This window comes from Herpailurus yagouaroundi, unplaced genomic scaffold (genome assembly GCF_014898765.1).
Source record: "Herpailurus yagouaroundi ecotype Mexico unplaced genomic scaffold, PumYag 216, whole genome shotgun sequence".
Lineage (NCBI taxonomy): Eukaryota > Metazoa > Chordata > Mammalia > Carnivora > Felidae > Herpailurus > Herpailurus yagouaroundi.
In genome coordinates, this window is record NW_024412447.1 from 16,146,407 (window position 1) to 16,169,911 (window position 23,505).

Consider the following 23,505-nt stretch of genomic DNA (forward strand, 5'->3'; position numbering starts at 1 on the left):
AGAGGGAGTGTGCTAATTACTGTAAGAAATAAAATTGATCAAATATACGTTGGAATTGCCTCTTAGATGAAATTATATATTAACTTTTAAAAATTTTAAGATATTATCATTTCATGATGTTCTGCCGTGTCAGCAAGGTTTGAGAATTACAACTATGAAAGCTTAGAGGATAAACCTGATTTACCCCAAGGCATTAATGATTTAAAGGAGTTACCTCAACAAGAAGTATTTGCAAGTGAGAAGCAAAGTTGTTTATGTGGGGCTGTGGTGTAGAAATCCAGGCCGGGTCACTTCACTGAGGGCCATTTTTAGCTTTCTCAGTGACATTTAAGTGAGGGTATCATCTATGCAAAAAGCTGGCCCTACTGATAGAATTCTGTGGATCATTAACACTGTTGTAACTGCTCTTTTAAGGTGAATATGCAGGTTTTGATGAGATGCAGCCAACAGCCGAATCTGGTGGGAAAGGAAAAGTTATTAAACTTTTAAAGGAAAAATTTCATTTTAAGAAAATTATCATGATTGGAGACGGAGCCACAGACATGGAAGCCTGTCCTCCTGCTGTAGGTATTAAGTGTACTAGTTTTCTCTGGTTGTGGTTCTGTTTTAAACAGCTGATTTAGAACTTGGTATGATTGCTTAGATGAGATAAGAGAGAAGAACATCCAGGTGTCACTGTAAAACAACCAAAACAATTAAGACACCTTCAGTCTCAATATGTCAACTGACTTTTTGCAAACCTGAAAAAAACCATCTAGAACTTTACCACCCTGTTCCTGTGGTATGGCTGCCACCTCCTAGCCCCAGTGTGTGCTCAAGGTTTGGCTTCGATTCCCCAAATAATACCACAAATAATAATTCAGATCTTATAACTGTAATCAAAATTTTACTGTCTTTTTATATTTGACGAACTATTTCCTCATACAGTATCTTCTCCTTTTTACTGAGTAGGGAACTGAGGCTGGTGGAGGTTTGATAACGTGCCTGTATTAAAGCATTTTATTCTTCTGAATGAATGTTGTTTTCTGAGACTAGGAAACATGCTATACAGCAATGTGTCACTTTCATGCAGGACTTTGCCCTTATCAGCTCATACTAAATTAAGAAAACCTGAACCAAAAATGTAGTGGTGAGCTTTTTACTACCTAGTTTCCTGAGATCTAAAAATAGTTGTCTTTGTAAATGATTAACCCAAAGTGGTTAAAGAATCTTTGGATCCTTTTAACTTACTTGAGTCAATTCAAGATAAGAAGATGTCTTCAGATGATTTACAATCAAGGCTGAGGTTGACTAAGTCATGAATGCTGGACTAGTCCAATGAGGAGTATGTAGAAGTCACATATGCCCAGTTCTATCAGGGAGCTCCCCCTCCTGATGTCAAGAGGTGACAAAATTATAATTCCAGAGGACCCTTCCAGTCATTGGAAGATGACACGGCCTGACCGAGCCAAGGGAAAGTGTGTGCTGGCTGACGTGGTCAGAGGAATGTGTGATTTGAAGGAAGGGCAACAGCCACCATGTGCAGGCCTGGAAGGACCCAAGGGAGAAGTGACCAGGTGGGGGCAGGAGGCAGGGAGGCAGCAGAACAGAGTGGGGATATTCTAGGCACAGACCTGGGCTGGTCAGTGCACAAGAACTGGCAAGAATGGGCTTTCTCTTCAGCAACTGCTGAAGACTTTATGTGTCAGGCACTTTGGTGTCCCTGTGAGGTCATGGGAAGCCCTGGAAGGCTGCTGGACAGAGAGGGAATGAGTTGGTGTGTTAGGACCCCGAGCGGGTGCCGGCATGCAGAAAGGAGGCTCAGTTAGGAGGCTACACTTAACTGGAAGGTAAGAATCTCATTATGTTTCCCTCCTTATGTGGTATGAAAACAAAAATGAAGAGAAAAGGCAAGTAAAAGAATTTTCAACTTCCAAATTATGTATGTAGTGTCTATATCCTGGCGGAAAAAGAGAAAATACTATGTTTTTAAATTTGTATTTATTTGCTTGAGAGAGACAAAGTGAGTGGGAAGGGAAAGACAGAGAGGGAGAGAGAATCCCAAGCAGGCTCCACGCTGCCAGCGCAGAGCCTGATGTGGGGCTGGAACCCACGAAACTGTGAGATCGTGACCTGAGCTGAAACCAAGAGTCTGGTGCTTAACTGATTGAGCCACCCAGGTGCCCTGAGAAAATACTATTTTATTTATTTATTTAAAAAAAAATTTTTTTTTTCAACGTTTATTTATTTTTGGGACAGAGAGAGACAGAGCATGAACGGGGGGAGGGGCAGAGAGAGAGGGAGACACAGAATCGGAAACAGGCTCCAGGCTCTGAGCCATCAGCCCAGAGCCCGACGTGGGGCTCGAACTCACGGACCGCGAGATCGTGACCTGGCTGAAGTCGGACGCTTAACCGACTGCGCCACCCAGGCGCCCCGAAAATACTATTTTAAAAATGACTACAAGAAGGTGTCACTTGGTAGAAATTAAGGAAACAACATAATCTTCAATAATTTTAAGGATGGAAAGTGGAGTGCGGCAGCAGATCCTGGGACTGTCATCTGCTTCATCCCAGAAGGAGGTCTGTCAGGTTCACACAAGGCACCTGTCAGGAGGCGCCTGCTCTGGTCCTGATTCTAGGCCAGTGGGATCTCCACTGCACTCCAGGCTTCTCTTTATTCTTCCCTCTTTGAGATTGCCCGGCCTAGTTGTGAATGCATCTAGTTTAGAACTCAGATGGGATTTTACCTTTGTAAGCAATTGTATTGGTTTTTAGAGGGCTTCAGTTCTCCTGGAAGCCTGCAGTGTCCCCTGGCCTGGTTGGACTGACAGCGGTGTTGCACTGACTCATTCAAGGACGCTCCCAGGGAGCTGGGGAGGCACCCCCTTGAGGCTAGGCTTAACCTCTCTTTGCAGAACAGTTCATTCTTTTCAAACACTTACTGCCCTAGGGTGCCGCTATATCTTTTTTAATTTTTTTTTAACTCTCCTTTTTTCCCCTTTCTTAGGATGTTTTCATTGGATTTGGAGGAAATGTGATCAGACAACAAGTAAAAGACAACGCTGAATGGTACATCACTGATTTTGTAGAGCTTTTAGGAGAACTTGAAGAATAATATCAATTTTTATACAGTTTGTAACAACTTCGGTTAATTTTTAAAAGTTATACAGTTTGATACCGTTTGCCTAAAACTGTCTATTACAACTTAATGTATAGATTTGGTACTCATTATCTGTACTTCAAGTAAATTATGGAAAACTGCTTTTTTTAACTGCAGTCCTAGTATTATTATGATCATTAATTACCTGGATAGTTTTATAATCTTAATTCTTTATGTATTTTCCTATCTGTATTTTATTTGAAGCCTTTTAAAGGTGGATAGTAAATTAAACACCGTCACTGTTGGAAATATGGGTTAGGCAGCTTTAGGTGACTATTGGTTTTCCCTGTGGTAGGTAAATAAAAGTTATCCATGTATCAGAACAGATTTTTGTGGCATTGTCCATTCTGCCTGTGATGTATTTCAGTATCTAATATTTCAAGCACCTTTACGTTTTTGGGTAGAAACAACAGCCAGGCAAGGAACCAAGGGGTTGGAGACCCCGTTGATCACAGGGCATAGTGCTTGTCACCACTCAGCCCCCACCAGCCCTCCCACTGGGCAGAGGGCTGGATGCGCTTTTATTAGCTCTTGGAATTTGTCAAACAGGGAATGTTACAGAGGCTTAAAAGAAAATAGAGCCTTGGAGCGCCTGGGTGGCTCAGTTGGTTAAGCTTCCGACTTCCTCCGACTCACGTCATGATCTCATGGTTTGTGAGTTCAAGCCCCACATCGGGCTCTGTGCTGACAGCTCGGAGCCTGGAGCCTGCTTCGGATTCTGTGTCTCATTCTCTCTCTGCCCCTCCCGCACTTGTGCTCTCTCTCTCTCTGTCTCTCAAAAGCAAATAAATGTAAAAAATAAAATTAAAAAAAAAATGGAGCCTTGGAGTGCCTGGGTGGCTCAGTTGGTTAAGCCTCTGACACTTGTTTTTGGCTCAGGACATGATCTCACAGTTGTGGCATCGAGCTCTCCTTTGGGCTCTGTGCCTGGCGTGGAGCCTGCTGAAGATTCTCTCTCCTGTGCCCCTCTCCTGCTCACTTGTGTGTGTGCTCTCTCTCTCTGTCTCAAAAAAAAAAACCAAAAACAAAAACAAAAACCTTAAACAAAAGTAGTGACCTTAAAAAATGGATATTTGATCATCGCATGAAATAAAAGAAGTAATTACACATTTTACTCATTCCAAATGAAGATCAGAGTTTTGCCTTAAATAAATTAAGAAATGCCTCCTAATAGCCTATATGCACCATTTCTTTCTTAACAGATGACTTGGAAAGACGTGAAAGCCAGGTTTGCGTTTATTCTGGGCAGTACCAAGAAAGAGACATTTCAGAACATGCTTTGAAATTATGTGGTTATTGGGGAACCTGGGTGGCTCAGTTGGTTACACATCTGACTCTGGATTTCGGCTCAGGTCGTGATCTCACGGATCATGGGATCAAGCCCAGCATTGGGTTCTGTGCTGATGGTGTGGAGCCTGCTTGGGATTCTCTTGCCCTCTCTCTCTCTGCCTCTCCCCACCCATCAAAATAAATAAACATTAAAAACAATAGTATGTGGTTATATACCCTCCCTGGTTGAAAATTGGGAGAGGATAAAGAGGTTTAGGAAGAAGCATGCAGTGGATAATGAAGTAGAAAAGGCCAGAATGGTTTAATATAGGAAATTATATGAGAAAAAATTTATATTTCAAAACAATAATTTAAATTTATTTCGCCAAATAATCAGATATTATTTAGCCAAATAGTCAAGTCAGATGAATCGAATTTCCTTCCAGATCCAAGTTGCCCCGGGAGAGACGTGAAGTAGGTTGGGCAACATTTACATGAGAGTCCAGACAACGAGGCGGTTGTTCGGTCGAGGTTGCTGGCTGGCAGCTCTCCTGGAAGCCGTTTTGTGGGACTTGCACTTGCACTGAGCTCCGGGCAGGACTGGGCGTGCCAGGGCTGGCGTGCCAGGGCTGCCGGTGCTGCAAATTGCCGCCAGCAGTGTGCGTGAGCTGCAGAGCCGTCCTCGGGGAGGTGGAAGACTGAAGCCCCTGCTGCTTCTACCTGCCAGGCTGCCAGAGCCCGCCTTCCACAGGGCGGTGGCCTGAACAGGATGTGCACACTGGATTTGGCTCAGGGGAGTCTGCTGGGCTGAGAAATCTACCCACATAGAACCTTTTAGACCAATTGCACAAGCCCCCGGGCCCCCAGGCTGCCCAGCTCTCAGCAAGCTGCACAGAAGCAGCACACACAATCCCTTCTTTGTTGTGTTGGGGTGAGCCTGAAATGATGCAAGAACTGCCCTAACCTCTTCCTTGCTTTTTGAATTCTGGATTTGCTGGAAACAGCCACAGAGTGGCTCTCCCAGGAGCTATGTACGTGGTTGTGGTAGGACAGGAGTCAGTAAGTGTTGGCAGTGCGATGTGGCCTTCTATCCTTGTGATGCCATTTTTCATTCTGATGCACACTGCTTATGTAAACAAAAATAGTTAAGAACTGGGGTCATGAAGTTAAGAATTGAAATTTTTCATTGTTAAATTGAAACAGGAGAAGTCCCTCAAAGCTTTTGTATGCCTAAAAAAGGAGATATCCCAAGGCCTTTATCTCCTATCCCACCCCCTTCTCTGGTTTGCTGCTATGATTCTTCTCTCTTCTGGAGACAAGTGTTTCTTCCTGCCCAGCCGGCTGCCATTCCCAAGAGTTGGGGAGGGCATTCTAGGCCTGGGGCTGGAAGATTCTGGAGATTCAGACCTGGGGTAGGAAGCTTCCAGAGAGTCAGGTGGTCCGCCTCAGCAAATGTTGGCACAAGCATGATGGCTTTTGCCTCTGTGGCCCTCAGAATTATGATTGGATGCGGGAAATGTGGGGAGTGATCTGACCACACGTCACACTGCTCATTTTCACATTTCCAAGGTGTTTGCACATGTTTCCTCTTGTGATTCTCACATCCCTGAGGTCAGCAGTATAGATATCACTGTCCTCTTTTTAACAGGGGACAGCAAGCTCACAAGAGTTGATGACTGCTACAGGGTCACATTCAGAGCTGGAGCTCAGGCCAGTGATTTCCACAGTGTTCTTTATGTTATGCATTGCTAGAGAGTTAACAATTGGACGCCTGGGTGGCTCAGTCAGCTAAGCGTCCGACCTCGGCTCAGGTCGTGATCTCGAGGTTCATGAGTTTGAGTTCCACATTGGGCTGTCTGCTCTCAGCACAGAGCTTGCTTTGGATCCTCTGTCTCCCTCTCTCTGCCCCTTCCCCGCTAATGTGAGCTCTCTCTCTCACACACAAAAATAAACATTTAAGAGAGTTAACAACTTACTGGGGCCAGGACAATCTACTGTAAGCTAATACTTAACACTCTGATCACAAATGTTAATGTATATTAATACAGAAGATGAAATTTTATTCCCTAGAATGTAAGATGTGTTTTACAAAATGTTCAAGTGGTTTCCTTTTTAATGGTCACTGAACTCTGCAAAAAGTACTAGTTTTAGTATTAATTCATGGAGGACTGTTCAGTTCTTTGCTGATCAGTTTCCAACTCTGAACATATTTCTATATATGTTTATTATTTTCCTTTTGAATTGTTTTACTGAGTTTGCCTAGGCACATCATCTTAACTCCCAGGATTCCTAACACTTGCATCAGAAATAGTATGAATTAAGACATTGCCCTGCTTTGAGGGGCACACATATGTATACACACATATGTATATATTTTTGCCCCATGAATTTTTTTAATGTTTATTTTTGAGAGAGAGAGAGGGAGAAGGCGAACATGGGGGAAGGACAGAGAGAGAGAGAGGGAGGCAGAGAATCCAAAGCAGGCTCTGAGCTGTCAGTGCAGAGCATGATGCAGGGCTTGAACTCACAAACCACAAGATCATGACCTGAGCCAAAGTTGATGCTCAACCAACGGAGCCACTGAAGCACCCTGCCCCGTGTGTTTTCTAATTGAAACTGACAGTCTCCATACTTTCTCTTTTCCTACCTTCCCTTTCTCCCTCTCCCCATTTACTTCCCCCCTTTGCTTCCTTCTATCCATTCATCAAGCATGTTATTGAACATCTATGTTCCAGCCAGAAACTGAAGGCATACATTTAATAATTATTCAAGACCAAAGAAAAGTCTCCTTCACAGGCAGCCGTGAGAATAAGGGGAAAAGAAGCAGGTTCTCTCAAGTGCTGGTTTGGAGGAGAGCAAAGTGTGGGTCTGAGAAGGCTTTTAAAAAGGATGATGGGGTGCCTGGGTGGCTCAGTTGGTTGAGCGTCCCAACTCTTGATTTCAGCTCAGGTCACGATCCCAGTGGGATTGAGCCCTGCCTCAGGCTCTGCACTGAGTGTGGAGTCTGCCTGGGATTCTCTCTCCCTCTCTCTCTGCCCCTTTCCCCCACTTGTGCTCTCTAAAAAATAAAAAAATAAATTTTAAAAAGGAGTCGGGATGATATCACATGAATGGTAATTAAAAATGAGTTGGCATGGGGGCGCCTGGGTGGCTCAGTCAGTTAAGTGTCTGACTTTGGCTCAGGTCATGATCTCACAGTTCGTGAGTTCAAGCCCCACGTCGGGCTCTGTGCTAACAGCTCAGAACCTGGAGCCTGCTTTGGATTTTGTGTTTCACTCTGCCCACCTCCCCCCCCACCCCACTCATGCTCTCTCTCTCTCAAATATAAACATTTAAAAAAAGTGAGTTGGCACGTGCAAGTAATATTCACCAGACCTACACACAACATATGGAAAATGAATTTGTAAATTTCAAATATTCCCAATGAAAATTCATAGACAAAATAATACAATTCGTTCTTCTATGGACGTTTAATAAAAGGATTTGACAAATTGGGCTAGAATTGCTAAAGTGATTATTTGATAGATTAATATAATGATAGAAGATTCCTGTACATCACCAAGTGACCACCATGTTGCTAAATTAGTGGTCAGATTTCAGACCTCATCTAACCTGGCCTCATAGCAGCATGTGACACAGGTGATCTCATTCTTGATAGACTTTGTTCATTTAGCTTTCATGACATGCCACTTTCTTGAGTTTCTTCCTGTTTCCCTGGTGGTTTTTCACTCTCTCTTCCTGGTTCCTCCTTACCCTGGCCCTCTTCTTCATCTACATTCACTCCCCATAAGAATTTATTTATTTTTCGGGCAATAAAGTCCTCTTTATTTATTTAGTATAAACTATTGTCAAATTGGTTAACACACAGTGTGTACAGTGTGCTCTTGGTCTTGGGGATAGATTTCTGTGGTTCATCGCTTACATAGAGCACCCAGAGTTCATCCCAGCAAGGGCCCTTCTCAATGCCCATCACCCATTCTCCCCTCTCCACCCCCCCCCCATCAACCCTCAGTTTGTTCTGTGTATTTAAGAGTCTCAGACAGTTCACAAATGCGTATCTCCAGGCGAGGCTGTGCTCCTGAACTGCAGATTCAAATACACACATACCTGTGTGATACCTCCACCTGAATATCTGCAGAGACATCTCAAACTCAATATAAGCAAAATGATTCCTGATCTTCACTTCCCCAGATCTCTTGCACCTACTTCACCTACAGCCTTCCCCATCCTTTCAGTTGGGGAGGCCAAAAACTTGAGTCACTTTTGGTTTTTCTTTCATTCACACTCCACGGTCGGTCGTTCAGGAAATCATTCTGTCTCTGCCATTAAGATACATTCAGAATCTCACCATTCTCCCTACTTCCACTGCTACCCCTAGTTCAAGCCACCATTTAAAATGTAAGTCAGATCGGGGCACCTGGGTGGCTTGGTTGGGCGTCCGACATCAGCTCAGGTCATGGTGTCACAGTTTGTGAGTTTGAGCCCCACATCGGGCTCTGTGCTGACAGCTCAGAGCCTGGAGCCTGCTTCAGATTCTGTGTCTCCCTCTCTCTCTCCCTCTCCCCTGCTCTGCCTCTGTCTCTTAAAAAAATGTTAAAAATAAAAAATAGAAAATGTAAGTCAGATCATGCCCCTCCTCTGCTCAAAACCTTTGAGTGGATCCCACCTCAGAGTAAAAGCCAAGGTCCTTTCAGTGGCCCCTAACACCCTACTGATCCAGCCCCACGACCTCTGACTTCTCCCACCAGGCAGTCCCTCTCCTCTGTTCCAGCCAGTGTCTGTGCTGCTCTAGTGCATGCCAGGCATGACCCTCCCTGAGGGTCTCTGCTGTAGCCATTTCCTCAGCGTGGTGGGATCCCCTTCCAAACACTGGCTAATTTTATCACCCCTTTTTGCTTAAATCTCAGCTTTTCAGCAAGGCCAACTCCGACCAGACAGATTTAATACTGCATATTGCCCCTCCCAGCCCACCCTCAGAGTCCTATCTCCATTACCCCCTTCTACCTTCCCCTCCTATAGCATTTATCAACTCCTACCATATCATGTAAGCTACAGTATTTTATGTTTTAATTGCCAGACTCCTTTCACTGGACTGGAAGCTTCACAAGGGCAGGGGTCACGTTTTGTTCATGATTATTATTTTAGGTGTCTGGTGCTTGGCACATAACAGAAACTATTTGTTGACGTGACTAAAGACTATAGCCTAGTGTGAGGCAGGCTGCATTGTGAAATCCAATGACTTAATTAGGACAGAAATTCCTTTTCCCAGAGTAGGTGTATTCTGAAAGAGCTCTATTTTAGTTCGTTGCTCTGTGCTTTTCTGAACAGAAAGCTCCTTTAAGAAAGCAACACAAGGGGCACCTGGGTCTCGGTTAAGCCTCTGACACTTGATTTCAGCTCAGGTCACGATCTCATGGTTCGGGAGTTTGAGCCCTGCATCGGGCTCTGCACTGACAGCATGGAGCCTGCTTGAGATTCTCCCTCCCTCCCTCTCTGCCCCTTCCCCTTCACACACATGTGCTTTCTCTCTCTCAAAATAAAAAGCAACACAGAGAATAACTGTTTCTAAAAGAAAATGTCATTCTTGCACATTCCGGTGCTCACCAGAAGGGCCCCTGGATGGGGAATTGGGTAGATGAGGCAATTTGGGGAGCCTCATCCAACTCATCCCACAACTGTGAGCTCAGTTGTGATGGTTAATTTTGTGTCAGCTTGACTGGCCTCAGGGATGTCCAGATAGCTGGTAAAACATTATTTATGGGTATGTCTGTGAGGGTGTTTCTGGAAGATCAGCATTTTATTCAACAGAATGAATAAAAGACCCCTCCTCATTAATGTAGGTGGGCATCACTCAATCTTTTGGGGGCCCAAATGGAACAAGGTAAAGGAAGGGCAGATTCACTCTGCTTGAGCTGGGATGTTCACCTTCTGCTCTCAGATACTGGAGCTCCTGGTTCTTGGCCCTCTGACTTTGGACTGGAAGTTAAGCCATCAGCTCTCCTGATTCTCAGACCTTTGGACTTGGACAGAATTATACCCCTGGTTTTCTTGGTTCTCTAGCTGGCGGATGACAGACTGTGGGACTTCTTGGCTTCCATAGCCGCAGTAGCCAATTCCTGTAAGTCTCTTTTTGTATATGTGGGTATCTAGATATCCTATTTGTTCTGTTTCTCTGGAGAACCCTAATAAGCCCAGTGAATGATAGAAAATTCCTGACTTCTGCATGGTTCACTTTAAGTCCACACAATTTGTTAGTGAAAAGTCTGTTCCCAGCAATTTTTTTCCAGTTCTGAATAACTAGATCATCTTTACTAGTATTACTAATTCTACCATTTTTCTTTATACAGTTTAGAAAGCAGTTTCATATAAACAGTTCTTTCACTCACATCCTACAAACATGCTCTGAGCATCTAATCAGTAGAATTGTTAAAATGCATGTTTTTAGTTTAGTTTTTTTTTTTTTTTTTTGAGAAAAGTGGGGGTTGGGGCAAAGAGAGAAATGGAGAGAGAGAATCCCAAGCAGGCTCCACACTGTCAGCACAGAGCCCGACATGGGGCTCAATCCCCTGAACCATGAGATCATGACCTGAGCCAAAGTCAAGAGTCAGATACTCAACCAACTGAGCCACTCAGGGGCCCCGAAAATGCAGGTTTCTATGCCAGAGCTCACTATGCCCTCTCTCTCCTACTGCTTTTTGTGGCATTAAGAAGAGCCAGTTACAAAATTCAGAGCTGAAGCGATGTTAAATGTCATTGGGTTCCACCTCCCGTTTTATAGGTTAAGGGAACAGAACACCAAAGAGGGAAGTACCTCATCAAGGAGCAGCGCATGGACTTGAAAGGGCCTGTTCTTCTGACCGCTGCCCCAACCCCCCAAACTCCATGCACTGGTACACAAAGCCTGTTTCCCAAAACACCTTGTTCAATGGCTAGTTAGAAGCTGGTGAACTTATTTAATATTTTGCTCTATAGACTCACACATATGCCCACTTCACAGGGACAAGCTATTTTTCAAGAGGTACAGGGTCATTCTTAGCACAAGTTCATAAAAAAAGACTGCAAACATGTCATATGTGAAAATCAAGATGTTTTATTGACTTTTATATGTTCTTGGAGAAAACCATTCACATGTAAAAGTTTGACATTTGATATGAGAATTATTCACACTTTATTTTACACATAAATTCTTTAATTTGGGGGTCAGACCTAATTTTTCACTTCAACAGGACTTGCACATGATTACAGTCACAAAACTGGCACACTGTATTAAAAAACTAAATCAGAGCTAGACAAAGTAGGCAGCTTTATTCCAATTTAAATCTCAACATGCACCACCCCTCATACATAATCTTGGAAGTATCTGCTGTGAGCTTACTAAAATATTAACTACAGAATGTCTGAGGTCACAAATGATTGTTTACAAAATAAAACCTCTTTTCTTAATGCTACTCAATTTGTTATAGAAAAATATACAAATAAAAATTAGTGCTATTCAAGGCGTTCATTTCAGAATCACATATGACACATTATTTCCCCTCATATACAGCCATCACAATATACTAGGTAAAGACTGAGTTACTGATTAAATGTATCTTAGCAACTACTACCAGCTTAGTAATGACACGTCATTTACTATGCTGACCAATTAAACAGGAGAGAGAATTAAAACACTTTCAGGTATCGGGTACACTCAGAATTTGTTCCTGGTCTGAGACTCAGAAGTAACTGCTAGAGTAACATGACAAAATTTATATTTCTTCCTGATACAAGAAATTTGCCTAAAAATCTGTAATTATAAAACAGATTTGCTTTTTATAAAGAAATTGCTAACTTTTTTTTTCATGGTTAGATTCCTATTTGGAGAGGATTCAAATTTTAATTTGGGCCCTCTTTTCCCAGCGGGTGGGGAGGGGTGGCTGGTGGTTGGTATAAGGTATATTTGAGGACTGTTACAATCAAACTATAATAGTTTCCTTTCTTGTGATTATGTAAATTTTAAAGAAAAGAGGTCTCTCATAAGCTATATACAGCAGTTTACACTTCAGTGTTTCTTTTTCACTTGATATACAATTAAAATTAGTTTATGACAAATACTTGTCACATAAATTTATGTAGGCACATCTAAAATCTGCAGCTTTACTGGAGGGGTGAGGTCTTCAGTGGGATCATGATTCTGGATTCCATTTCCTGAATAAGTGGGACTGAAAACAAGGATCAAGATTACCGTGCTTGTTCTTTTGTAAACAGATTATGGTAAATATACATTAACGAATATGTTGCTGAGAACGTTCAGAGGATATGTTGCTTAAAATCAGAATAGAGGAAAATATAGGACTGATCTCAGGGGCAGAAATGTACAAGCTAATGGTAGATCAATTAACATTCTATGAGATGTTATTAGAATTAAAGCAGATTCTGTCTGGAGATGTGTTTCATTTGTAGGGAATTAGGAAAGTCCATGTTTTAAGAAAAATGGTGCTTTATCAAAAGGTTGAGAACTTTGAACTAAAATAAAGTTATATAGGGGCGCCTGGGTGGCTCAGTCGGTTGGGCGTCCGACTTTGGCTCAGGTCATGATCTCACCCTGTGTGGGTTCGAGCCCTGCATCAGGCTCTGTGCTGACAGCTCAGATCCTGGAGACTGCTTGTCTCCCTCTCTCTCTGCCCTTCCCTACTCACACTCTGTCTCTCTGTATCTCTCAAAAATATATAAACATTAAAAAATTTTATATAAAGTTGTATAAAATCAAATAATACTGCATTTGACTATACTCTGTAAAGGAAAAGATACACGGTACTTCAAAAACTGTCACTGCTGAATAAAATAGGCCTCTGGAAACTAATGAAACTGTAAGAACAGGCAACAAAGTCACATGCAATTATATGGTGTTTTGAACTAAAAGACAAGATAATACTTATTTTCTAGAACAAACTACTCTTTGATTTTTGTTAGTAGTATATGAGCTTAAATGTACCTGAAATGCAACATGATTGGTACTTATTACCTGTGTTAGTATTTCTGGGTTGTATTCCCGCCCAACTGTTCTTACAAAAATCAACCAGGATTTCATAGCATACATGCATGCAGGTATGCATGCGCATGCACAGACATGTACATACAGAAAGTCAAAATGTCAATTTTCAAAATTTTTAATTGCTGTATTAAATTATAATGTTTTGGGGAACAGATAATTTTGATGAGAAAGGGAAAGCTTAGGAAAAAATTGTATAATAAATATTCAGAAAATATAGAAAAATACAAAAAAAAAGGTAATGATGTGAAGTTTACATCATGCAAGGGTCTGAAACTGTACCAGACAACGTAGTTTTTTTTGTTTTTTTAAGATTTTTTTTTTTTGCACCCAATGTGCGGCTCGAACTTACAACTCTGAGATCAAGAGTTGCATGCTCTTGGGGCGCCTGGGTGGCGCAGTCGGTTAAGCGTCCGACTTCGGCCAGGTCACGATCTCGCGGTCCGTGAGTTCGAGCCCCGCGTCGGGCTCTGGGCTGATGGCTCAGAGCCTGGAGCCTGTTTCCGATTCTGTGTCTCCCTCTCTCTCTCTGCCCCTCCCCTGTTCATGCTCTGTCTCTCTCTGTCCCAAAAATAAATAAACGTTGAAAAAAAAAATTTAAAAAAATTAAAAAAAAAAAAAAAAAAAAAAAAAAAAAAAAGAGTTGCATGCTCCACTGACTGAGCCAGCCAGGCTCCCCACAAACATACTTGAAAGAATGAAAATTCCTTATTGAAAAGAAGTCATGCAACTATTAGAGAAAAATCTGACTAATCTTCATCCCCCCAAACTTATGATTCACCATCCTAGAGCAACATACTATTTAAAAAAAAAAGTACAAGGGGCACCTAACTGGCTCAGTCAGAAGAGCATGCGACACTTGAGCTCAGAGTCGTGAGTTCGAGGTCCACGTTGGGTGCAGAGATTACTTAAAAATAAATAAATTAATTAAAAAGTAACATATTAGCTTTAGGGTGAAAGAACATAAAACAGTAAGATGAGAAGAATGACAAGTTTTATGTCTTAAAAATGTTACCTGTATAATACACCAATTCTTCCCAGCCATGTTTATGCCATGCTGCATTCCGTATATCTTCCCTGGTCTGAAGATCCTTGTAAGCTGAAAAATAACCACACGGAAGAAACAAGACTTAATCCAAACACACTGTCCTGCATTCCACTAGCTATATCCAACAAGTACTGATTCAGCTGCTCAGCTGGTTTTCTCAAAGCAACTACTGAGGGAATTTAGTACTAAGCTGGGATAATTGTGAGTTGGTTATTCTGAGAAAAATTATGTTAGGCCTTGTGAGAGAAGCAAATAAACATCTTTAAATTTTACAGTCTAGTGGATTCAAGACCTACCTTTCAAACCGAGGTTCTTCAATAATGTTAAACTCATAACCAGAAACTGTCAGACTATAATTAAGCAATATTCAATTTTGTTCAACATTTCCAAAGCACTACAATTATCTGGGTGAGAGACTGTGTTCAATGCAGTGGAGAAAAGACAAGTAAAGACAAGGTCAACTGTTGAGCACTGTGGAATACTCGAGAACAGAGCCCACAGGAACAGGGAGGAGACTGGAGAGAGGTGTCTGGAAGGTGTGATTTGACCAGGTGGGTCGGGCTTAGAGGTTGAAAAGAATGTCACTGACAGATAGTAACAGAAGACAAAGGCATGCCAGGTGGAGAGAAGAGCATGGTCAAAGGTATCACAGTCCTTGGTGTCACATGGTACAATTCAGGTATCTCATCTAGGTGCCTTGGTTGCCAAATCCCAGCCTGGCAAGATCCTTCCAACTACTCACCAGGGAAATGCCCCTTGACAGGGTCACACAAGATTAAAAGGACAAGAATCAGGGCTTCTAGTTTCTCTATTCTGGGACACACACCCTATTCTTCACAGGGCTTCTTTCTCCTTATGAGAAGACCTACCCTTGTAGCAACTTAATCACCTAAAGATAAAATTTCCCTCAACTAGTAATAGAGTATAAATTTAGTACCTAAAATTGTGAAGAGGCTGAAAAACAGAAGGAAAAGAAATCTTTTACCTCTTACCACCCAGAGCAAAACAATTTAGCATTCATATGATAAGCAGCAGCATCCAACTGAGGGCAGGTGCATGGCCAGTGCACTGTGTGGTGACCCCCCTTGCAGGGAACAGGTTGGAAAGGGCTGTGTTCTTTTTTTTAATTTCAGTTTTTTAATTTTCTTAGTTAAAATTTTTTTAATTTGGTAAAATATGCATAGCAAAATTAACTTTTAACCATTTTAAAATGTACAATTAGGTGGCATTAAGTAATTCACAATCATCCCACTTTATTATCCATCTCTGAAACTTTTTCACCATCCCAAATTAAAACTCTGTATCCACTGAACACTAACTTCCCATTTTCCCCTCCAGGCAGCCCCTAGGAGCCTCTACCCTGCATTCTGTCTCTATGAATTTGCCTATGCTAGGCACCTCATGTAAGCGGAATCTAATGTTTTCAAGGCTCATCTATGTTGAAGCATGTATTGGCATTTCGTTCCTTTTTATGGAAACAATGTTCTATTATATATACATACCACATTTTGTTTACCTGTTTATCCATCAGTGGACACTTGGGTTTGAGGCTTTTTAAAGGCAGGAAGCACTTGGGCATGTTCATATTACTGGGGAGAGGGAGCCCATAGATGGGGGTGGTGGAACAGATGGAAGGGGCAGGGCCTGAAGGAAGGTGAGGAAGGAAAGGCATCAAGTGCGAGGGTAAAAGGAAGAGGTGCTGTGTTGTAGAATGATCTGCTTTGAAAAAGCCAGACGTGCCCAAGTCTGAGCCTGGTTCAGTTACTGACGATTCTAGGTGATTGATTTATCATTTGTGAGGCACAGGTACCTCATTGTGGTTTGTAGTGGTGAGGATTAAAGAGAATGATGCAGAAAATAACACGCTGGAGGTGCCTGATAAACGTGGTTCTCTAAAAAATGTGGAAAAGTGAGGGTAAGTTTTTGGGGCAGGCTACTGAGAATTCATCTCTGCATATCTCGATACTTTTTCCTATATAATAGGGTAGTGGACATTTGGGACACTGACTGGGGACAACAAAGGAAGGTAGAGAAGAGTACTGCCTAAGAAAAGACACATGCTGCAATCTGGCCGCTCTCCAATGCCAGAGCACCACACTGTTCCTGGCTTCTGCATCTCTGCATGGAGGAGCATCTTGGTGAACTCCTTGTCAACTGCTGTTGTGAAGCCTTAAGTCCTCCCCATGGGACAGAGTTGAGGGCCTATGCTCCCCACAGCTTCTGTCAGAGCTCTGCCACTTACACCTGCCAGTGCCTGTCTGCTCTGTCACCCGCGAGTCCCTATCCAGACACACTGGAAACCCTGACATGAGTGGAGTGGGTATATGGCTTGCCCTCTGCCTGAGAGTCAAAGCACATGGCAACCCTGACCATCAAGTTCCTGTGCTCAGATACCGAGGGTGTTTGGGAAGGTGCGCAGGAGCCAAGCCTGAGGGGAAGGTGAGGGAAGAGGTCTGACTTTTCAGTTTATATCCTCCAGACAGACCACATAATTATTTAAAAAAAAAAAGAACAAAACGACTTCACCCCTACCTTCAACCCATAAAGGTTAAATTATGTTTAGCATAATCTCTAAAGGCAGGGACATATGTTTTGAAGATTTGTTCCCAAATCTATTATATTTGACAACTCTGATATTTATGAAGTCAAATCCCAGTTAGCTAGAGAACCAAGGTCCCTAGGACAACGTTGCACCTGATGCTCGTGGGAGCATCTATTATTTGGTGCAGGGTTTTCAGTTGCTTACACACCAGGGAGGCCCAGTGTGTGCAGCTGAGATCAGCAACTGGATGAAGCAGTGATTGGTGGAGGTGAGGATGGGGGTCTCTTCCCCAGACCCTGATGGTGTAAAAACTACTTTTCTTGCCTCAAGTTATCCACTTCAGACTTAGGTCCTCAGCAGGTCTCTTACCATTTAGCCAGTCTGCACTATTTGTAGTTTTCTGACCACTGTTTATAAAAATTCTCGTATCTCCATCAATGTTCTAGCCCTTCCTGCTTGACTTTACCTGCAACCTATTTAGATCCAAAAGTCTAGCTCATATTCACCTTTTACTGATTTTCCTCAACTACATGTAAGTTTATATCCCTTTAAGCGCTGGGAGTGCCCCGAATATAACTATGTTACTGACCACACACTGCCTCATGGCATATCCCTTATGTTGTCTTAATCCTTCATTAGCCCTGTCACTTATCTTTGTAAGCCTGCCACGCTAACACAGCAGGCTCTCAGGGTACAGCACGTGGTGGGACTGAGCAGTCAAACAACATCTCAGTTTATTAATATGGTCTGGAAATGATTTCCACTTTTCATTTTTTAAACTTTAATAAATAGGGGTGCCTTGGTGGCTCAGTCGGTTGAGCAATGGACCTTGGCCCAGGTCATGATCTCACAGTTCGTGGGTTCGGGCCCCACGTTGGGCTTACTGCCATCAGTGCAGAGCCGGCTTCAGGTTCTGTTCCCCTCTCTCTGCCTTTCCTCTACTGGTATTCTCTCTCTCTCTCTCTCTCTCTCTCTCTCTCTCTCTCTCTCTCAAAATAAACAAACATTTGAAAAAAACCCACAAAAACTTTAATAAACATACAGACGTGCCCAGAATGTACCAAGCTATTACTTAGACCTAATTCCTGTTCTTAGCAGGGAGACAGACACAAATAGCACAACGTGACGACCTACATGATACTGGGCTCTGGGGGGTTCAAGAGGAGAGTGACACTCATTATGGGGGGCGAGGGGGCACACCTGAGTCAGGCCCTGAGAGATACTAAAGATGGTGCCAAACAAAAGTGGGCAGGGTTGGAAAAGTACACAGAGAAGGGCCTCTGGACAATGCAATCAGACACAAGGCAGGCAGCGAATGAGTATGTGGGGAGGTGTCTCTCTGGTAAAATGCAGGATTGTTTCTGAGGAGTCATGGGAAGTGTCTAGAAAGGGACAACAGTTTTACCATCTTCCCTCTCCCACGGCTGCCTGTTCCTTTCACCACTATTCCCACTCCCACGTCAGCTGCTAATGTGCCACAAATCTACGGGCCTTTCACTGCTGACCTCTTTCCTTGTAGATAGTTCATCACTGTTGACCTCTTTCCTTGTAGATAGCCCAGCATTTACTTTCCATCTATGATGTTTGGATTTGCTATGGTGTTTAAAGTTACTGACTTGAGATGTGCTTTATTGCCTAGTTTAACTTATTTGGTAATGAACCCTGAAATCCCAGTAACATAAAAATAAAGGAAAAAATACATACCCCAAAGATGATGCACCATATAGAGCTGCCCAATCTGAGAGAAGAATCCTCCAACTGCTTCATTACCATCCTGTCTGAAGCGAATTGCACGAGCCCTGTAAGGGACAATGACAATGTTCAGATACTGAATCAGGTACATTAAAAAGAATCAGATTTTTTCTATCCTCAGAGCAAGTTGTTCAATATGAAGACTGTTTTTTAACTACCAAATGCAATCGAATGTTATTTTAATATACAGAACCTATATAAGATGTAAATGTACTTTTCTGTAACTAGAAGAGTCATTTTTAGGGGAAATGGACAGTAATGACTAAACAAAATCAATGTTTCAGAGTACATGGTTGCACTCCTGATTCTTGACATAAAGTCAAGAAAATTGGCAGAGGATAGGACCTGTCAACTTAAACAGAATTGCTTCTCCAAGAACCTGCTGAGGGAAAGTGAGGAAAACCTGGATATTAGAACACTCAAGATGCCAAGAGTTACTCTATCTAAGGGAGACAGGGGCCACCCCTGGAGAGTAGGGTTTAAGACAGAGGAGAAGGGAGCACACCCTCAAAGCAGCTGCAGACCATGATTTCTGGAAGACACATGAGCTCTCTAAACTTGAAGGGAGATTCTTCAACTTCTTGGACAGCACATGGAAAAACATGAATGTGGAGCTTCCTGCTGATATACCATCACTATCAAAACTGGAACTGCCTCGTGGTATTATAATAGTGTTGTATGGTGCCAGAAGGTAGCTACACTTGCCCAATCACTGTGCTATACACCTGAAACTAATTTAACATGTGTGTCAATTATATTTCAATAAAAAATGAAAGAAAAAGATTCTGCCTCTTGTTTTTTTTTTTCCCCCTTACCAGAATGAACCATCAGGAAAATGAGTACCAAATGGCATTCCTATGTGTGGGAGAATATGTATATATACATATGTGTCTGTGTATAACATGAAATTCTGATTATCTTGAAAAAGAAAACCAAAGCTGGAGGCATCACAATCCTAGACTTCAAGCTATACTACAAAGCTGTAATCATCAAGACAGTATGGTACTGGCACAAGAACAGACACTCAGATCAATGGAACAGAATACAGAACCCAGAAATGGACCCACAAACGTATGGCCAACTAATCTTTGACAAAGCAGGAAAGAGTATCCAATGGAATAAAGACAGTCTCTTCAGCAAGTGGTGCTGGGAAAACTGGACAGCGACATGCATAAAAATGAACCTGGACCACTTTCTTACACCATACACAAAAATAAACTCAAAATGGATGAAAGACCTAAATGTAAGATAGGAAGCCATCAAAATCCTCAAGGAGAAAGCAGGCAAAAACCTCTTTGACCTTGGCCGTAGCAACTTCTTACTCAACACATCTCCGGAGGCAAGGTAAACAAAAGCAAAAATGAACTACTGGGACCTCATCAAAATAAAGAGTTTCTGCACAGCGAAGGAAACAATCAGCAAAACTAAAAGGCAACTGACAGAATGGGAGAAGATATTTGCAAATGACATATCAGATAAAGGGTTAGTATCCAATCTATAAAGAACTTATCAAACTCAACAACTAAAAAACAAATAATCCAGTGAAGAAATGGGCAAAAGACATGGATAGACACTTCTCCAAAGAAGACATCCAGATGCCCAACCAACACATGAAAAAATGCTCCACATCACTCATCATCAGGGAAACACAAATCAAAACCACAATGAGACACCACCTCACACCTGTCAGAATGGCTAACATTAACAACTCAGGTGACAACAGATGTTGGGGAGGATGTGGAGAAAGAGGATCTCTTTTGCATTGTTGGTGGGAATGCAAGCTGGTACAGCCACTCTGAAAAACAGTATGGAGGTTCCTCAAAAAACTAAAAATAGAACTACCCTAGGACCCAGCAATTGCACTACTAGGCATTTATCCACGGGATACAGGTGTGCTGTTTCGAAGGGACACGTGCACCCCCATGTTTATAGTAGCACTATCAACAATAGCCAAAGTATGGAAAGGGCCCACATGTCCATCGATGGATGAATGGATAAAGAAGATGTGGTATATGTATATACAATGGAGTATTATTCAGCAATCAAAAAGAATGAAATCTTGCCATTTGCAACTATGTGGATGGAACTGGAGGGTGTTATGCTAAGTGAAATTAGTCAGAGAAAGACAAAAATTGCATGACTTCACTCATATGAGGACTTTAAGAGACAAAACAGATGAACATAAGGGAAAGGAAACAAAAATAATATAAAAACAGGGAGGGGAACAAAACAGAAGTGACTCATAAATATGGAGAACAAACTGAGGGTTACTGGAGGGGTTGTCGGAGCGGGGAGGGGCTAAATGGGCAAGGGGCACTAAGGAATCTACTCCTGAAATCATTGTTGCACTATATGCTAATTTGGATGTAAATTTAAAACAATAAAAAATAAAATAAAAGGAGTTTTGAAAAGACAAAAAAAGAAAAACAAAACAAACAAAATAAGTGAATTCATCAGTTGCCTTATAGAGTCAAGGTACAAATTCTAATTCATCTCTATATCCTAATTAAAAAAAAATGGAGATTTTATAAATGATACTTTTAATGATATAATAAAAAATGTTGAAAGGCTAGAAATGAAAAGTTTATAGGTCTTGTATATGGGATATTATAAAACATTGTGAAAATAAATGAAAATCAAAACACAAAAAAAAAGAAATTGTGATTAAATTGATAAAAAATTTGCACTTGTCTTAAACTTTCCTTTTAAAATTTCCTACTGCAAACATGTCAGTTCCTTAAACACCTTCTTTCATATTTGTACCAACTACTTGATATTCAGTGATGCATCTGAAATCCTAAAACTATTTTTAGAAAATGTATGTTTCCCAAAAGCAGTTTTCTAGAATCAAACTTAAAAATGAAAAAAGTGGCTTGAATGATACAGGGAGGTCACCCAGAAAAGCACAGCTGGAGACCTCCCACCACAGACTACCCAGTAAATTTACATCAACACGTTTTGGCCTAAAGTCTGTCATCAGGGTGTCAGAATTGACAGGACTTGGGAAGATAGATTCATTATAGTTAATTTAGAAGAGTTGGGGGCATATGAACAAGGATATCAATCTACTAACATCTACCGTGAGACAGTACTCTTGGGGGACAAGATATCTGAGTTGGCTTGACCAGTACATTTTTGTCCTGGAGGAAAACTTCATAGCAACTGAATTAGAACATCAAGGAAGCAGCGGGGTATAGGATCAGAGCAAGGGCAACCGCAGTGGGAGTGATAAAGCCAGCCTCCTTAAGATCAATTTGTACATCTCAGCTCTCATACCCATAAGCTCAACTCTGAGGGTGACCCAAGCTTTTAGGCTCTTTTGTGGTGAAGGAGGGATCTCTTGCTATTGCTCCCATGGGCTACCCCTAAATGATATTAAATTCTTTAACCTTTATATCTAGAATTAAGTGATTGATAGCTTCACAAAAATTACAAATCTGATTGGTAAATTATTGAAATTAAGCAGATCACTTTAACGTGCATTCTAACTTAGAGGTGGGGAAAAACTGTCTTTCATTGATAGTGATAAATATTCAGGATTATTAATTTCATTATGAATTTTTCTAATTCAGTTACAGTAGGCAAAGAAAACGTACTTGCCTTAGCCTCGTAATAATCAGAAGCATGTACTGAAGAGGAGATCACCATCTTAAATAGTTACCTATATGCCAAAATATAAATTGAATGCTGAGCTGGATTTATAAATAATTTTTTAAGTAACTGAAGAATAAATCTCAGTACTTCCTTGTGAAGGCCACGGTGGACAAATCTTTTTTTTTTTTTAAGTTTGTTTTTTTGTTTATTTATTTATTTAGACAGCAGAGTGCATGAGTGAAGGAGGGGGTGTGTGTGTGGGGTAAGACACAGAATCCTAAGCAGGCTCCACACTGTCAGCTGAGCTGACAGTTGTGGGGTTCAAATCCACAAACCAGGAGATCATGACCTGAGCTGATAATAAGAGTTGGATGCTCAACTGACTGAGCCACCCAGGCACCCCCATGGTGGGCAAGTCTTAATTAGTAACATGCAAAAATAGAAATAATGAATGATCCTATTCTGTGGGCAACTAAATTATTACATTTTTATAAGGCCCCTCCCTAAAAAAGGTCCCTTAATAAAATGGTGCCTATAGGTATTAACTGTGTAACAGTATACAATTAATGTATTTCTTAGTTTTCAAATTAAAAAAAATTCTAACTTGCATTATGTAGCCTTTGATGACCCAAGAAGAAAAGATTTATTAGAAATATGAATCATGGGGGCACCTGGCTGGCTCAGTTGGTGAAGCGTGCAACTCTTGATGTCTGGGATATGGGGTCAAGCCCCATGTTGGGTACAGAGATTACTTAAAAAGAAACTCTTAAAAAAAAAAAAGAATCACAGAGCCATTTTTTGGATCTAGATCTTAGAAATTATGTAGTTCAAAGCAAGAAAGTTCAAAACGGAAAATAAAAAGAACACATGGAAGGAAATGGATAGTGCTTTCGTTTAAATCAAGGCTAGCACAGCAGACCCTCAGACTAAATCCCCTGCTCTGTTGCTTGTTTTGATGGCCCAGGACCTAAGAATGATTTCTACATTTTTAAATGCTTGAAAATCTAATCAAAAGAATATTTCATGATACATGAAAATCATGACATTCAAATTTCAGCAACCATAAATAAAGTTTTGTTGGAACACAGCCATGCTCACCCATTTACAAAAGCTCACGGCTGCTTGCAC

The 23,505-nt window shown here is 41.6% G+C and overlaps 2 protein-coding genes across 10 annotated transcripts in view; one reads left to right on the forward strand and one right to left on the reverse strand.

Annotated features, from left to right (window-relative positions):
- Window positions 1–3,466, forward strand: part of PSPH (phosphoserine phosphatase) — a 72,809-nt gene extending 69,343 nt beyond the window's left edge. For 7 of the 9 annotated variants that reach the window (XM_040456236.1, XM_040456241.1, XM_040456240.1 and 4 more), the window contains 2 exons: window positions 415–563; window positions 2,989–3,466. In XM_040456236.1, coding sequence (XP_040312170.1) covers window positions 415–563; window positions 2,989–3,096 — 257 coding nt within the window. In that variant the 3' untranslated portion in view covers window positions 3,097–3,466. Of the gene's footprint in view, window positions 1–414; window positions 568–1,452; window positions 1,569–2,988 lie in introns of those variants that run through there. The other 2 variants (XM_040456237.1, XM_040456238.1) reach the window with 2 other exon arrangements.
- An 8,011-nt stretch (window positions 3,467–11,477) lies between these two features.
- NIPSNAP2 (nipsnap homolog 2) overlaps window positions 11,478–23,505 on the reverse strand; it is a 38,095-nt gene continuing 26,067 nt past the window's right edge. The window contains exons 8-10 of the mRNA XM_040456235.1: window positions 18,736–18,830; window positions 14,457–14,540; window positions 11,478–12,611 (exon numbers count right to left, since the gene is read on the reverse strand). Of these exons, the coding sequence (XP_040312169.1) occupies window positions 12,547–12,611; window positions 14,457–14,540; window positions 18,736–18,830 (244 nt within the window). The 3' untranslated portion in view covers window positions 11,478–12,546. The remainder of the gene's footprint in view (window positions 12,612–14,456; window positions 14,541–18,735; window positions 18,831–23,505) is intronic.